The 18,707-nt window shown below is 36.4% G+C and overlaps 1 protein-coding gene across 1 annotated transcript in view; it reads right to left on the bottom strand.

Moving 5' to 3' along the window:
- The window catches only part of PKHD1L1 (PKHD1 like 1), a 184,318-nt gene that overhangs the window by 113,119 nt on the left and 52,492 nt on the right, over nucleotides 1-18,707 (bottom strand). The window contains exons 21-28 of the mRNA XM_014480419.2: nucleotides 17,882-18,006; nucleotides 13,453-13,616; nucleotides 11,805-11,977; nucleotides 6,916-7,063; nucleotides 6,027-6,181; nucleotides 3,980-4,102; nucleotides 3,180-3,285; nucleotides 31-141 (exon numbers count right to left, since the gene is read on the bottom strand). Coding sequence (XP_014335905.2) covers nucleotides 31-141; nucleotides 3,180-3,285; nucleotides 3,980-4,102; nucleotides 6,027-6,181; nucleotides 6,916-7,063; nucleotides 11,805-11,977; nucleotides 13,453-13,616; nucleotides 17,882-18,006 — 1,105 coding nt within the window. The remainder of the gene's footprint in view (nucleotides 1-30; nucleotides 142-3,179; nucleotides 3,286-3,979; nucleotides 4,103-6,026; nucleotides 6,182-6,915; nucleotides 7,064-11,804; nucleotides 11,978-13,452; nucleotides 13,617-17,881; nucleotides 18,007-18,707) is intronic.

The following is an 18,707-nucleotide window of genomic DNA, read 5'->3' as shown; positions in this document are numbered from 1 at the left end:
CTCAAAAATAGTCATTTTAAAAGAACCTACCACTCAGAGAAAGAAGAGAGCAACCTGCTGGCCCAACTGAGACTGAGACAGATGAACTAGGAGAAAATCCTGAACCCGAGATGGTTAGAATTGTGCTTTCTTCATAGGACCCTGAAAATGATAAATATAAATGACAATATTAAAATGACAAAACATAGAATCTGTTGCTTAAAATCAGACATTTTAGAGGAAAATGACTCTACCTTCTAAAATATATAAATAATAAGCCTTTAAGCAAGCAGAGAAAAAAGACATTTATTTAGCAATGGTATTTTTTTTCCCATTTTATTACTGCACATTGCTTCGTGTTTGGAATTTGTGTGTTGATAGAGATTAGTGGCAAGAATTATCTGAGGAATGGAATGAGGTAAGTAAAGGAAAATTATTCTTATGACAAAGAAATTAAACAGATATCTCCATATGGTAACTTAGACTGTGACAGAACTGCCATCACAAACTCATGAAAAAAGAATAAACTGTGCAAGTAATGTAGTGGACACTTTCCATTTGAAACAGGATATGATTACTTAAGCTGGAGTGACACCAATCCTGAAGTGCCTGGACTATTCCAGGCTTATACTCTCTGGCCCAGGATCTTATACTGAATGTTCTCCATTGACTCTTAAGGTATCCAGGTTTGATCGATTAATGAAATGGTCACCCTAACTTATATAACATCACACACAACATAGATTTCACATGGATTTAAATAGCTAAGAATGAAAAATCAAAACTTCAACATTTTAGAAAAATACATAGTCAAATATCTTAAAGACTTTTATGTAGAGATGGATTTGGTAAGATACAAAAAGCCATGGTTAACCATAAAGGAAAACATACACAAATTAACTGTTTCCACGAACAAGATACTAAAACAAATTGTAAGTGATACACTAGGAAAAGACATGTGCAAAGAATTGACAAACATAATATATAATACACAGTGCAAGTTGATAGGAAAAAGACAATCTGGTAAATGGATAAAAGATGTTAACAAGCAATTTGCAGAAGAAGAAATAATCTAAATGTCCAAGAAACATAGAAGATGTTCCTGTGCATTACTAACTAGGGAATAGACAACATAAAAACAATGATGAGATAACTTCTTACACTCATCAAATTGACCAAAATTAGAAAACTCATATTATTAATTGTTGGTAAGGGTGTGGATAATATGATGCTCTCATACCCACTGGAGGTACAGTCAGTTAGGGGAGCAATTTGGTCATCTAATGAAGTGAATACACATATGCCTAGTAATCCATATGTAGGATGCAAATCCTAAAGAAATTCTAGCATGTATGTTACAGCAGATTTGCATAAGAAAGTTCAATACAGTCATGGGCAAAAACAAAAACCCTTGTAAACAGTCTCAATGTCCATCAATAGAGGAACAAATAAACTGGTTTATCTATGAAGTATTTTAAACTGATTAATTACATATACATAAAACCATATATTTCTCAAAACAAATGCTGAATGACAAAAGTAAGGTGGAAGTGATATATACAACGAAATAGCTCATAAACTTAAAAAACTGGAAAAATTACCATGTCTGTGTTATACACAAAGGGTAATTAAAATGGCATGGATGAATACAGACAAAATTAATTATTGAGCTTGCCTCTGGGGAAGGTGGTAGGGCACTTGCACTGAGCACAGTGCTTAGAGACAACTATAACTGCTCCTATAATATTTTCTTTCTGATGGTTAGAAATAAATATGACAAGTGTTAACAGCTGTTAAATTTTCATTGAGGAGAAAATGGGTGTTTTTAATAGCATTATTATACTTACTTTTTTTTATTACTTTTACATTTAAAGTGTGGCAAAAGGTACTTCACGTTAACTGAGTAAGAAATATTATTTTCAAGAATTAAAAGTGGAAAGTGAAAATGAAGTCGCTCAGTCGTGTCCGACTCTTTGTGACCCCGTGGACTGTAGCCCACCAGACTCCTCTGTCCATGGGATTCTCCAGGCAAGAATACTGGAGTGGGTTGCCATTTCCTTCTCCAGGGGATCTTCCCAACCCAAGGATAGAACCCAGGTCTCCCGCATTGCGGGCAGACGCTTTAACCTCTGAGCCACCAGGGAAGCCCTAAAAGTGGAAGTCCATTACAAAGTACAAAGATGTATTCAAAAACAAGAATACCAAAGTGGAATTTAAAAGTGGAAATCCATTACAAAATACAAGGATGGATTCAAAAACAAGAATATCAAAGGACTAAAACCAAATTAAAGTTCATGAAATCTTTATTCTTGAAAGTTCTGAAGGTTTTACAGTAGTGATACTAACTTTGGGATAACATGAATTTATATATAATACTATAAAAAGGTATTAGTATAATAATTACATTAGAAAGTATTATGAACAGTATTACAACAATTATAATACTATGATAAAATACTATATATTCTTCAGAATATATTCTTTCAACATAATGTGATATTTTAAAGATTTCAATGGGTGTTTTTTTGCTTGCTGAAATAATTAGCAGGTGAGTTTTCCTACTAGCAATTAATACTAAATAAGTGATTACAGTATCTGAGCTTATCTTTCTGTCTGAAAAAAAGCCATCCCTTACAATCCTTAGTAATTCTTAGTCATTACAATCTTAGTCATTCAACCCTTGGAGTTCAGACATAAAGTGTAATACTTTTTAAAAGCAATCACATACCATGAAAGTGTTTCATGATGCATCCCTCTAGACTGAGTTCTTGACAATAATTTTTCTTTCTCTTATCCTCAAACCTGGGGCCTAATTATTTTCTTTTACTAAACAGCAGCTGTCCTGGTCCTGACCTTTTAGTATTATATCTCCTAGGAGAAGTGGTCTCATATGATGAAAGATTCCAGTTAAAACCCTAGGTGGTAGAGTTCAACAAAACTGCCTCAATATCAGAAATCTTAGGTATTGATTTTAACTTGGTGAAATGCGAAAAGTAGAATACTAGTGAGTCCAATGTAAACACTGATATTTTTCCCAAAGAAAATTAATGATCTTTCCATAGCTTTCTGATTTGATACATTTTTTTCACTATGTAGAACTGTCTGCTTACCTTATTTAGAAATTAAAAACCACTATCAGAGTTTACATTTTTGCTAATTGTCTTCCACCCTACACTCCAAATTCGAAAGCAAGAGATTACCTTGGGAAGGGTTTATGGCCCGGATTTGAGGAGTAGTTGTGGGTTCCCATGTAAACCCACAGTTGCCTGAACATTTAGCTGGAATTTCATTGACAAAGACTTCAACCTACAAATAAACAAACACAGAGATAACAGAGGTAGCATGGTTAAACAGAATATATGTAGGATTTAGAAAAGTAATAGAATTTTGCTTGTTTGCTAGTTTGCTGGTTTCCAAAAATTAGTCTATTCTACTCATACTTTTTCTGCTTTGACACTTCATTGACTCATTCTACAAATGTGTCCATTGTATCAGGCACAGCTGTAAATGGACGAGTACATTTAACAAAACAGATGACATTCCTGTTGTCACTCAACTTACATTCTAGTAGAGGTAGGGCAGAGATTTGCATAAGGCTATAAACTTATCCAAAAAAATAAATGAACATTATGCCCTGGGGGTAAGTAGTGCTATGGATAAAAACAAAGGTTGCTCTTGAGAAAGTCATCTAAACTCCTTACTCTTTAACTCCCTCTCTCTCAGGAAGTGGTAAGGTTAATAATCGCATTACAGAGACACGACAAAGATTAAATGAAAGGATATATTTTCAAATACCAACAGCAGAGCTTAAAATCCATTTTTATCATAAAGAAGATATTAATAATTTTCCCAAAAGTCATGAAATAATATTATTGAATTGATCCTCTGTTAACAAAAAGTCACATGAAAATAAGGATGTCACCTCTTCAATTTTACTGGGTCTTAAATTTATTACAAAATTGTTATATGTTTAAAATTATGAAGAAACTTTTAATAATACCTGTGGCTGTTTGCTGGGTGTACGAAGTAGGTCTCCCAGTATACGCTGTCTGAATAAGCCACCTTCCTTTATCTTTGTTACTGTCATGTTAGCATTTTCTCCAAAAATGTTGGAATCGTTGATCTATTTTTAGATAAGACTATTTTACTAGCAATGTTATGATAAATATGACCACACCAGTTTTTCTTTTTAAATTTAAGCATGGTTAAAAGTGAAATGCCAGAAGATTAAAAATTTCAAAACCATTTGGTCACATTTTTGAAAAAGAAGCCTCTTCAAAAATGATCATAAATCTACTGAAGAAAAAACTGGTAACATCATAGCATTACCAGATATTGCAGCAGTCACAACTTGAATTAAATGACTAAAATTAACTTGAATATTTAGAATAAAATATGTCTGAGAAACACAAATTTATTAATTTTTGTCAAAATATTCTATGCTTTTTCTGAAAATGACCATTTTGATTAATGATTCTTAAATAATTGAAAAAAAGTGGTCTTCTTTCCACCCAAAAGTCAATGTTTCCCCTTTAGCAGTTTTGGCCTCTGACTACCCCTGGTTTTTCATCTACTGATGAAGTTATATTTTCTGCCAATGGTAAAAATGAAACCAAGTTGGATCAATATGCATACTTTGGTCATTCCAAAGTTCACTGTTAACACGGTAGCCTTCCGATGCATACAGAGGCCAGAAAAGAGACAGGAGTCTTCATGCTGGGTCTGTGGGAGCCAAAGTGACCAGGAGCAGAAATGATGAACAAGCAGAGGAGGCCGGTCAGGGAAGAACGAAGGGAAGAGTGCGCAGACACCCGCAGAGGTACCAAGGGGACATCGGTCATTAGAGATGTCTCAGTTACAGAATTTTCTAATTTCAGGAACATGTCTAGTTTCAGGATATGTGCTTTCTTAAAATAAGGCCCACCTCTGTATGACATCCATACAGTCTATGGCATATTATATTCTATGTTTATATACTTCTTTGAGTCTCCTCTGTTATTTTCCCAAAGCAGTTTTGTATTTTTTTTCCACCTTTTGTCAAGGACATCTTTCCAGGTGAACATATGTGGGTCTATACATGGCTGCTTGGTGTTCATGCTATTTGTGTCATTTTAACAACTATTTTTCTATTGATGGGGATTTAGGTTTCTAGGAGTTTTTTTCTTTTACTATTACAAATAATGCTGCATTGACTAACTCTGTGCCTATCTCATTTCCTATTTGTATTATTATTTCAGTAGAATGGAGTTATAGATCTGAAATGGCTGAATCATAAGGTTTATGTATTCAGATGCAACTAAATTATCCTCCCAAATGGCCTTACCAGTTTTACTGTCTCACCAATAGTACATGAGGATAAGAGTGCCTCTCACACTCTCATCATCACTAGAAAGCACACTTTTGATGTTTACCATCTGAGCCCAAAGTCTCTTCCAGACCCTTCACCTTCAAATATTCTAAATGTGACTTCCCTCCTGTACTCCCAACCACACTCTAAGCGAAAGTCATTAGATAAGCGCTTAAAAGTGTGGCTCTGTTATGAACTTGAAAAGGTCATCTTTGGAACCAGAAAACTATCCAAGGACCCAGAATACAGCTCTAGCGAACAGACAGAATTATAGACAGCAAGGCAGATTACGCTTGGCCCCCCATACAGTATATCCCCAGTATACCCTCCCCCTTACACAATGCCTTCCCTCACAGTTTATGCAGATTTAGTTCTGAGACTGGCCCTGCCTCTGCTCTTCCTGCCCCTATCAAGGGTCTTCTAATCCATATATTCCTGAACTTCCCCCATAGGATGTCAGGCATAAAGCACCAACAGCTGTTCTCCACAAAAGAGAATACCTGGTCAACTTCATTTTGAATAATCTTCTTTCCCTCAATTTTCTTTTATGGAAAAGAATGGAAAGGAATTCCTTGAATGTTTAGTCTATCATTTGCATTTTTAAAATACACACAGTCTCCAGGTCTCCTTGGCATGAGGCAGGGTGCAAATAAGCAAAGAACACATAGAAGAAAACAAAACCCAGGTGATGTGAGGGAACCTGCAGGAGAGGCTGCTTTCCACATGTACTTCTCCACTTGACACGCCATGAGTATCCAGCACAGCTTCCCTCTCGGGTCACCGAGACTTGTCCCACTTCTTCAAGACTCTGGAGAGCAAACTGCAAATCTGCGGCGGACACGGCAGCGGGGATACCTGCACTCGCAGAAGGACGGCAAACAGTGGGAATCAAAAATTCACAAAACCGTGGTCACTCTTGTACATGCTAAGCTGCTTCAGTCGTGCCTGACTCTCTGCGACCCTACGGACTGTAGCCCACCAGGCCCCTCTGTCCATGGAATTCTCCAGGCAAGAATACTGGAGTGGGTTGCCATGCCCTCCTCCAGGGGATCTTCCCCACCCAGGGATTGAACCCACATCCCTTACGACTCCTGCACTGTAGGCAGATTCTTTACCGCTGAGCCATTGGGGAAGGCCCATGGTCACCTTTAACATACATGAGATGTAGTTTATTACTTGTAAACCAACTGTTCTCCTCTAATACGGAAAAAAAATGAAATTTCTATATTGCTTATGCAACAAATTTACATATTCCTTAGAAACAAAAATTACATGAGTAATGTACCTCAGACATTGATCCTTGGCTCAAATACTTAAAAACAATTTCATAGGTAACCAAAAAGCTATGGACATAAAAGAGAAACAAACTTTTGGGAATTTAACCTAGGGTATCTGGTGAGGTGATGAAGAAAACATGAAAATGTCATTTGTTCTCAATAATCTAGCTTTACATTAATGAAGATTTCAACTCTATAAATTACATAAAGCAATAATATTAAAAGGAAATACACTGAAATGTTTATGATGGTTATCTAGATCAGTACAGTTCAACTGATACACAGACCAAAGTTACAGACTTTTTCATGTACCTGTGAGAACATGTCCATACGCGTGAATGTCAAAGCTGCCCCTGAGAGGTGGAGATGCTGCTTGAATTCTTTGAATACGAATCTTTGACTCCCCGGGCCAGTTATTTCCTCTATAAACAGACTCATTCTCTGTCTCATTTGTGATTCTCTAATTTCCAAAATAAATATTGATAAAATGGTTAAATATAACAATGGTGAACACGATTTCTATTTCACCAGGGTACAATCCTGTGACATGACATAAATGAGCCTCAGGTATTCAGGACTCCTCAGAACATTAAGGAGAGTCACATAAATCAACACAGGCCGTACCAACGTGGCTGCGCTAATGAGGCTCAAGTCAACGCAGTCATCTGCGCGGCAATCAGCTGGAACCACAGTAATACCTCATTAATTCAGAGAGTGCCCGCCATCATTCAAGGAACAAATATTTACTGAGCAGGCATTCTGTTCAAGGTACAATGCTAATCACATTGGGTGGTGAGGCAAAGAAGTACGAAACATGGTCTTGGCTATCAAAAAATTAAAAACCTTTTTAGAAAAATAACATACAAAAACTTGAAAACTTAACTAATGATATAAAGAAATATATGATCAATACAGTGCCTAATCCAGACTCAGGAAATACCTGTCTAATATTAAGTGCCAAGTGACAGAAGCAATGTGTGCGATAAACATTCATAGATTGTAACTCTAATAGTGAAGATGATATTCTCCGGGTGCTGATCCTTGTTAATCTTGTGGAATTTAAAGTTATAAGTCCTATTGCCCACACAAATGAGCAAATATAAGTCCCAAAAGACATGTGCAAGAATGTTCAGAGCAGCTTTATTTATAATAATCCCAAACTGGAAATAGTGCAAAAGCCCATCAACAGAATAGATAAATTGTTGTATGTTAACACCATGGCATCTGGTCCCATCACTTTATGGGAAATAGATGGGGAAACAGTGGAAACAGTGTCAGACTTTATTTTTCTGGGCTCCAAAATCACTGCAGATGGTGATTGCAGCCATGAAATTAAAAGACGCTTACTCCTTGGAAGGAAAGTTATGACCAACCTAGATAGCATATTCAAAAGCAGAGACATCACTTTGCCAACCAAGGTCCGTCTAGTCAAGGCTCTGGTTTTTCCAGTGGTCATGTATGGATGTGAGAGTTGGACTGTGAAGAAAGCTGAGTGCCAAAGAATTGATGCTTTAGAACTGTGGTGTTGGAGAAGACTCTTGAGAGTCCCTTGGACTGCAAGGAGATCCAACCAGTCCATTCTTAAGGAGATCAGCCCTGGGATTTCTTTGGAAGGAATGATGCTAAAGCTGAAACTCCAGTACTTTGGCCACCACATGAGAAGAGTTGACTCACTGGAAAAGACTCTGATGCTGGGAGGGATTGGGGGCAGGAGGAAAAGGGGACGACAGAGGATGAGATGGCTGGATGGAATCACTAACTCGATGGACATGAGTTTGAGTGAACTCCAGGAGTTGGTGATGGACAGGGAGGCCTGGCGTGCTGCGATTCATGGGGTCGCAAAGAGTCGGACACTACTGAGCGACTGAACTGAACTGAACTGAACACCATGGAATACTGTACAGTGAAAAAGAACAAACTTCAGCTAGCTGTATGCAACAACATGAATGTCATAATAACAAACAAAAGAGTACATAGTGTATTGTTATTGATATGATGAGTTAAAAAAAGCAAAACTAACTAATGTTGGTAAAGTTAAAATAGTAGTTATCTAGGGCTGTGGGCAAATAATCCAATGACAAGGAAAAGGCACAAGAAGGTTCTCGGGGGTCTAATGATTTTCTTTATCTTGAAGTGATTACATGAGTGCCTTTACTTTGTAAAAAGTCATGGACTTTGGCAAGGTTGCAGGATACAAGAGCAACACACAAAAACCAATCATATTTTTATGTGAAAATAACAAGCATGGAGAAACTGAACTTAACATAAGATCCATGACAACGACCTCAAAGAAAAGGAAACACTTACATATAAATGTAACAAAACATGTACTGAATCTGACCTGAAATTACAAAATGCTGGTAAATGTAATCAAAAAGTTAAAAATGTTGGGAAAAAAAGCAAAGAAGATAAAATATATGGAGAGACAAATTGCATTCATAGATTGGAAGACTCAATATGGTAAAGGCATCAATTCCTTCCAAAAGAATATATTGATTTAATGCAATTCTTATCAAAATACCAGCAAGATTTTTGTAGGTATTAACAAGCTTATTTCAAATTTTATATGGAAAGACACAGGACCTCGAATAGCTAAAACAATTTTTCACAGGAAGAGTGAGGTCAGAAGAATCACTCTACCCAATGTTAGGGCTCACTACATAGCTACGGTGATCAAGAGGGTGTGGTATTTATTGGTGGAAAGAATGACACACAGAACAATGGGACAGAATAGAGAGAAGTGAACCTGAATGTCACGCAGTCATGTCTGACTCTTTGTGATCCCACAGACTATACAGTCCACGGAATTCTCCAGGCCAGAATACTGGAGTGGAATCCAGAAACATATCCACACAAATATGCCCAACTGATTTTTTTTAATAAAGATACGAAAGTAATGCAAATGGAGAAAGGATAGTTTTTTCAATAAATGGTACTCGAGCAACCATAGGGATAAGCAAACAAGTGAACCTTGACCTAGAACTTCGTATCTCATACAAAAGTTAACTCAGAATGGATCGTGGCCTTAAATGTAAAATGCATAACTATATAACTTTCAGGGGAGGCAAAGAAGAATATTTAGGACTTAGGGCTAAGAGTAGAGTTCTTAGACTTGAAACCAAAAGCACCATTCATAGAAGAAAATACTTGATAAACTGAGACTCGTCAAATTAAGATTGTTGCTCTGTGAAAGACCTCATGAAGATCATGAAAAGGCAAGGTACAGACTGGGACAAAATATTTTCAAAGCACACACCTGACAAAGGACTTATATCTAGGATACAGAAAGACCTTAAAAGTTCAACAATAGGAAGATAGTCCAATTAAAAAATGGGCAAAAGGCATGAACAGATATCACAGAAGGACATATATGGTGTTTGACATTAGCCATCAGGGAATGCAAATTAAGACCAAAATGAGCTAACAGTATATACCACATCAGAATGGCTGGAACAAAAAATAGTGATAATGCTAGATGCTGGCATATTTGTGCAGACAATGGATCACTCATACATTGCTGTATGAGGGAAGGTAAAATGGTGTAGCCACTTTGTAAAAGAGTATGGTAGTTTCTTATAAAGCTGTACATGTGTTTGTCACATGACCCCATAATTACACTGTTGGGCAATTAACTCAGAAAATGAAAACTTATGTCACATGGAAACCCACATATGAATGTTCATAGTAACTTTATTCAAGCAGCAAAAACCTAGAAACAACTCAAATGTCCTTCAAGAATTAAGTGGTTAAATAGACTTATGGTGCATCCATACCATTAAACACTATTCAGCAATCAAAATGAACAAACTGTTAATATATACAACAATTTGGAGAGATCTCGAGGGAATTACTCAGAGTGAAAAAAGTCCGTATCAAAAGACTTAATGCTAGCATGATTATATAAAGTCTAATTCCATTTATGTAACATTGTAAATGCCACAATTACAGAGATAATTAGTGGTTGCCAGATATAAGACAGTGGCAAAGGGAGGTAGGTGGTGTGGCTATATGAAAGTGTATCCATAGGGATTCTCAGGATGGAACTGTTCCGTGGTGGTCAGCTGAATCTATACATGCAATAAAAAGCTGTGTGTAAGAATCGTACACACACACACCACACACAAATGAAAGCATGTAGAGCTGATAACATCCAAGTAAGGTTGGTAAACTGTATCAAAGTCAATTTTCCTGTTGTGCTATTATGTTATGCTTATAGATGCTACCCTTGGGGGATAATGGTGAAAGGTATGGGAATATTCCTGTATTAATTCTTACAACTGCACATGAGTCTACAATGATCTCAAAGTTAGTTTTTAAAACAATTCATTCATGTGGACATTTAAGTATGAGCATATACACATATGACACATTGTGTCAGCTCACAGACTGAAAAAACATACGATGTTTATCTTAGAGATACCAAGACTAAAACACTGGGTCTGGAAGGGCTAAAAGCAGTTTTTGTGGAACACTTATAGTGTTTTAGTCTTTTAAATCATAAAACTTAACAGAAAGTTCTTTGTGAGGCTCAAATTATAATATTTAATTATTATTGAACCTTGAATTTTGAATGCCGTATACTTGGTTCTGGTTTGCTGTGGGAAGTTATATAACTAATTGTAGATGTTATAAAAATTAAATGTAAAATTAATTCTCATATCTGTAACATTTAACACAGATCTCATACTCAAAGAGTATAAAAGAACTCTTTAGATCCTTTTGGAATTATGGAAAACCATCTCTTTCCCCTTGTATCAATTTTTATACAAATAATAAACAGTGTTTATAACAGAAACAATTTAACAACCTAATGCAGAAATTTTCTTCCAATAATCTCTGTTCAAAGATCTTTATTGGGAGAGCCCACAGCTTTTTCTTCTACATCACCAGAGAAAACTCTGGCTAGCTGATTTAAAACTTAAATCTGGTTAGCTGATTCTTAAGGTTATTTCCTCCCGCTTTTTTCCCCATAGATACATTTCTTTAAAAAAATTTTAATGTTTAAAGTGAATTATCATGGTCAATGTGAAAATTTATGCTCAATTTCAAGCCTCTAAATCTTCATTTAATCCTTAGAATAACTGTCTTGTCTTATTAAAAGGTATCTATTCTGTGTCATCTATTCGTAATAATGTTTTAGGTTTACTGGGTCAAATCTAATGTTAAGTTGAAGATATTTACTTGTAAAATTCTAAGCTTACCTGCCCAAAGCTTACAGCCATCATGGGTATATTATAACTGCAATTATATGATGTCATGGTGACAGAATACTGGTTGGTTATACTGGATCCATTACTTTTGGTCTGATTCACCTGAAAGTCCTTTAAAAATATTCCTTTATTTGCTAATGCTGGAAGTCTTCTCTTTGACATTTCTAAAGAATACAAATAAACAAAATAATGGGAGATAAAATTGCATAGCTTCTGCTGCTAAAAAAAGAAAGCATCAAATGATAGCCATGTGTCATGGAATAAATTGTTTGAAATCAACTTTTAGAAAGACCTTAAGGTAAGTAGTTTGTGAGGCTTGGCAAACTTTCACTTCTAGAACATAAAGCTTTGAAGTCTTTTGATATATGAGTCTCATTGGGTAATTAAAACAAAATACTGAAAAGCCATCAAGCTCTGGGCTCCATGCAGCCCTCTGCCGGCCACTTAGTTTTGTTCTGGCATAGGTCCCTGAATGTGGTGCTCACTATGACCTGAGCCTTTAACCCGGCACAAATCATCTGTCTTCTGTGCTCCACCAATCACAAAGGTCCAGTGATAGCGGATTCATTTAGTTTTAAAATAGTTCCAAAGAAAAGGACTCCAAAACTCCTCTGAAATATGGTAAAAGTCACTTATTAAGGTGACTGTTTGGAATTAGGCTGATCTTTTTTTTTTTTTTTTTTTTGAAGACTGGGCTTTCCTTGTGGCTCAGCTGGTAAAGAATCCGTCTGCAATGCAGAAGCCCTGGGTTTGATCCCTGGGTTGGGAAGATCCCCTGGAGAAGGGAAAGGCTACCCACTCCAGTATTCTGGCCTGGAGAATTCCATGGACTGTATAGTCCATGAAGTCGCAAAGAATTGGACATGGCTGAGCTATCTTCACTTTCACTTTTTTGAAGACTGAAGTTTAATTTTTATTATCTTATTAGCACATTTCACATAAATGAGTCTATTAACATAACTAGAAAAAAAAACTAAAACTATCAGAAATAAGATTTTCATTTATATTTTTACTAATTATCACAATAAAGCCCATGGAAGGTTTCAACTCATTCTTACTAGACAGATATCAATGGCAATAGTTGCCTTTCAGGAACAGATCTCTAGCTTGGTGATTCATTTCTCAAAAATCAAACTAGGCAAAATTAGAATGTTTTCCACAGCATGGTGGTGGTTAGTCGCTCAGTCATGTATGACTCTTTGCGGCCCCACAGACTGTAGCCCACCAGGCTTTTCTGTCCATGGGGCTTCTCCAGGCAAGAATACTGGAGTGGGGTTGCCATGCCCTCCTCCATGGGATCTTCCCTACCCAGGGATCGAACCCAGGTCTCCCATATTGCAGGCAGATTCTTTACTGACTGAGTCATCAGAGAAGCCCTTCCACAGTGTACTTAACTATAAATAGAATCTAGAACTATAAAGCGAATTCCTGCTATACTGACAAAGTTTACATTAAGGATGCTTTCATCTTTAGAATAATCATCTGGCCCTATTCATTGAAAATATGATTTAAACCACAATACTATTGAGATGAAACATTTCTATCTAAGCTACAGAATATAAATAACATCTATGATAAGATTTTAGTACAAAATAGGTTTAAAAGGTTTAAGTTTTAGATATGAAATGATACTATGTACCATCCAATGTTGTCATTGTAGATGTCTGTCCAATGTATACAATATCCACATAGAAAGACTGTGATTCTGATGCTTTCTGCAAGCTAATCCTCTGAAGAGAAAAACTGGTCCCAGTGTATTTGGTTTGTACAAGATCCAGAAGGTCTACACAAGTGTAGGTCCAGCTGAAATATGGTTGTTTAATTAGATGTACAGTTCAGTTACAATGTTTAATGTAAACCAATACACTATAAAACACATTAAAATCTTAAGGAAGAAAAGTCTTTCTTTTCCCACAAGACTATAAGCATACTTTAATGGCACAGAAAAGCAGTCACAACAAGGGATAGCAGGCAGAAACTTACACTGGCAGGGAAAGATTTAATGTTGCGAAGATAGCTTTTATTTGTAGCCTTGGCAGTAGGCATAGGAATGTAAAGCAATATTCTACAGTGACAAGTAAGTCAACTAAGGAGCATGCACCTTGATGGAAAGCATATAGAATTAAGACACAAGAATAAAGAAATCATTTTAGTAAAAAAATATATTTATCAGGGATAGAGCAGTGAATTCAGCGAATAGTAAGAAGCAAGGCTGTAACTTGATAATACTTCCAAAAGAGCTCAGTGGAGTTGCATTGTCCACTATAACTAAGGGACAAACATTGCAGAAGTTATTAATCCATACAAATGGTTGCACAGTACCATCTAAATTTAGATTCAGAGTTCCATTAAATATTAACTGCATTGGAATCTCATAAATTACAAAAGCAATTCAGTAACTGGAGTTTGCAATAAAGAGATAAATACTGCCATTCAAATAACTAAATACAATTTAACAATAATCTTTGCGCCAGCTACCAATGAACTGATTAACTGATTGTTTGAGCACCTTCTATGCTCATTTTGAAACTCCATGGTTTGCAAATTCATCATTGAGTCCATTTCTAGTGCATCAAAGCTCAGACTGCATTATTTAAAAAAATTATATGCAGAACTACATTAAGTTAAAGTGCTCTTTAAAATAAAAAAGTACTTTGGGATTCTAAGCAGACCTCTATGACTAATTATATGATTCTGAAGTTCTAAAAACTACTTAGGAAAAAATAGCCCACTGAGCCAGACCCTTTATAAGACAAATGGAGACTACAGACGATATCAAAACTTAAGCAAATAGTACTCTTTGTGTTTTGTGGATAGATAATTTCATTTTCTAAGGGAAAACCAGATTTTGTCTTTGGGATTTTGAAGCTGAATTTACAGCTTTACACATCACTGGTTTTGGAGACAACATTTGAGAAAATGTGGCTCTTTTGATACTAACAATGTACAGAAAACAAACTAATGCTAACACACATAATTGATCTATAAATGGACTGTCTTACCTACATAAAAGCAGGTCTAGAAATATCAGCTAGGAGCAGGAGAATTTACTTTGCCTTCATTGGTAACATTAATAGTTTTTAACCAGAGAACCATCCTCTTTTAAAGCATGATATTCTTGTTGAAAGATCTTGTGGCATTTAGGGTAAAGGAAGCCCATTAATTTCACCAAATGTAATGCATCTTCACATTAATGCACAGCAGATACACTGCAGGCTAAAGGAAGGACTACTTAGTGATGTGCTCAGTGACGGTTTGACTAACATGGAAGAACTGAGATCTGTGAAATCTTCCAAAATCCCGCTGCAATAAGAAGAATGAAATGCATATAGGTGGTGGTGATCAAAATTAAAATTGTGATTCCATAGTTCAATTTGGGTATGAGGGATGTTCCTTCAAGAAGGACTTTTGCTTCACAATAATCCCTCACAGACTACCCCTGATTTGAATCAAACTGAGTATGACACATTGGGTACATTCTTTCTGTGCACAGGCTTTCCATGCTCCTTGCCTATTAACATGGAGAGAGCTACCTTGATCCTTGGCATTGCTTCCTCCTGTGTGACAGCTAACAGAGAGTGGCTGTGGCCTCTTCACATTCAACAATTACCCTAGGGAATTGCAGAATTGTTCTCAGTCACTTCATTCATTCCAGGAGCTAACTTTGGTCAGATTTTATATATTGGATTAAACTGTTGTAATAGCCTCAAAGATATATTTATGCATGGGAGGGGAAACCAACACCTTCTTCAATACTCTGTCTCTCTCTATCTGTCTCTGACTCTCTTTTTTTCTGCCTATCTTCTTCATCTTCTGTCGAAAATAAGGATGAAGTGAAAAAGTGAAAGTGTTAGTCACCCAGTTGTGTCTGAATCTTTGTGACCCCATGGACTGTAGCCCACCAGACTCCTCTGTCCATGGAATTCTCCAGGCAAGAATACTGGAGTGGGTTGCTATTCCCTTATCCAGGGCATCTTCCCAACCCAGAGACTGAAGCCAGGTCTGCTCTTGCACTGCAGGCAGATTCTTTATGATCTGAGCCACCAGGGAAGCCCCAGACAAAGATGGAGCAAATGTATAAAACATGCCAAAAGTGCGAACATAAAAGCCATACTCAGTTTAATCAATGTCATTTGAGAGTGAAATCTGAATTGTCAGGAAAAGGACATTTTTTAAAGCATTAATTCAGGAAGGTTACTTTTCTTTTATTAGGGCAGGGAAGGAATTGGTTTTGACTCATCTTAAGACAAGACTCAAGAGTGTCCTGCAACTTTCTCAGAGAGCAGCTTCCCATAGTTCTGTGCTAACACAGTCCACTTCATACACAGAGCTCCCTCAGCTCTCTGCCCTTCGAAGTCCACTTCAAGTTTACCAAACTTCAGAATCTGATGAACTTTCTGTCTTTGTGTATAAAATTTTTTTTTAATTTCTTTACATCCTATGAAAGCATGATTTTAGATTTTATTCCTTGGGTAAAACACAAATAAGTATCCTTTAATGCTTAGTCTAATAATGTAAGGAATATTCAGTGGTAGAATTTTCATGTGTTCTGAACCATTCTTTGAAAGGTTCTTCTTAAATATTTCCTCTTTGATAAACATCTCTTGGGTACCTACATTTCAACTATGGCTTCCTACCTCAAGATTAGAGATTCTGACACCAGTATCTAAAATTGGTTCCCAGTTGCCCCCACTTCATCTAACTGAGCAGAAGATCTCGAAGGTCGTTAGGGCTATATGCTCAGGATATGATGCCAGAAGGCTATGCGTGAAATACAACATTTTTTTTTTTTGAAAACCAAAGACTATAACTTCCCTTCTTTTCTTAACAAAAGGTCATCCCACTTCTGCAAGGAGAAAGCTACGAGCACTGGCAAAACTTAAAAACTTTCAAATTAATCTGTAAAGCAATTATCCTTCAATAAAAAATAAATTAATTAAAAAATACATACAAGGGAGGAAGGAAGGAAAGAAGGGAGGAAACAAGGAAACATAATAATGGTACATTCTAGGAGCTCACCATAGATATTTACATTGGCACAATAATGTGAATGTTAAATATGATTTTAACTAAATACATAAGATATAACAACAACAACAACAAAAAGCTGGGCTGGGGCACAGAAGTGGAGTGTATCATTAGATACTGCATCCAAGTCCACAACTCTGACTGGCTCTGTCTGCTCCCACCTGTCTGGTCCTGTCATCTGCTCCTGTCATCAGGCCAGTGGGCACATCTTGTTTTCTCCTGATGGAATTCAGGGAGCACCAACAGGCAACTCTGGTTTTCTCCTTACAACACTCCTTCCCTCCCATTCATGGGAAATTCATCTAAAAAGTTTTCTTAAATCTTTAACAAATAAAATTCCCCTTATAGTCCAATATATTTATATGTGTTTTGGAGTTTACACATTTCTGAAGGTATGGAATAAAAGCTGATCCCTACATTTTGAAAACAACGTTGAGATGATCAAGAAAGCAGGAAGCCTGAAATGGCCTGCTCCTGAAATGGAGCAGTTTCTGCATCCAGCGGCAAAGTCCTCCATCAAGACCCCCTTTTCAGGAATTCCGTGGTGGTCCAGTGGTTAAGACTGTGTGCTACCGTCTATGGAGTTGCAAAAAGTTGGACACGACTGAGGACTAAGCGACGAATGCTTTCTTTTCTCCCTTTGGTATGTCCATCAAAATATTTTATTTTCTCCATTCACACATTCACTTTTTTTTCAGTGATCAGTCTAATGATAATACTGTGATAAAGCAGTCTCTACCTTCCTTCAGTAACTAGAAACACTATTAGATTTAATAATATATAACTTAAATTCTAAAGTTTACCATTGTTTTGTCTTTTAAATGGTCATGGATGATGAAACAAACAGTTTTTATTTTCATAATCCACAGATATATTTTTGGCACAACTACTTCTGTAAGGAAACTTATGTAGAAGGCAGAAAAATCGTGGTTGGACCCATGGGGCACAAGATTTCTCAAAAACAAACAAACAAGAAATGAATTTATATTTATAGTTTACACACTATAGTATAAAGTTTCCAAATTCACAGTGCAACTTACTTGTTTCCATATGCAAACTTGAATGTAAATTGCGTATCAGTGCTTCTAGTAATCTTGCTTCTGTCTTGGTATTGAAATTTTAGACCAATATAATTTGCCAGGAATCCTTTGTATGCTAAACATAACTACATAGAAAATATAAAAAAATTATTAAAATATCTTGCCATTAAGGTTTTTTTTAGAAATTCAAATTAATTCAATACAATCCAATAAATGTCTACTGAGCTTTTTTAATACAAAATATATCAGAACATAGAGGAAGGAATGATTAACTCTGGATACACAGATACAGAAGAACTGGGAAGGTTTTATAGAAGAGGAAGTGGAGTGATGTGACCTCATAATAAATGATTAATTCTTTTATTGTTTTCTTAGATATTATTTCCTTAAGAAAAGGAAATAATTCACTCTCTTTAGCCATAGAGCTATGTAAAGAGGAAGGTCAACTCTAAACACTTCAGTGAATTTAAAAGCCCTTTACACACATAAAGAAGACAGAAGCATTCAGGTAGATTAACTAGGATGTGAATACAGGTAAGCATTTACAGATGGACATGTTACCATCATGCATGCTAAGGAGCTTCAGTCATGTCCAACTCTGCGACCCTATGGACTATAGTTTGCCAGGCTCCTCTGTCCGTGGGATTCTCCAGGCAAGAACACTGGAGTGGGTTGCCACACCCTCCTCCAGGGGTATTCCTAACCTGGGAATCAAACCCGTGTCTCCTGTGTCTCCTGCATCAGCAGGTGTCTTCTTTAGCACTAGTGCCAGCTGGGAAGCCCTGTTATCATACAAAACTCATTAAATACTAATTTTAATTGTCCA

This window comes from Bos mutus, chromosome 14, assembly GCF_027580195.1.
Source record: "Bos mutus isolate GX-2022 chromosome 14, NWIPB_WYAK_1.1, whole genome shotgun sequence".
In the NCBI taxonomy this organism is placed as follows: domain Eukaryota; kingdom Metazoa; phylum Chordata; class Mammalia; order Artiodactyla; family Bovidae; genus Bos; species Bos mutus.
Note: the sequence above shows the minus strand (reverse complement) of the source record. Positions and strands in the feature narration are given on the sequence as shown.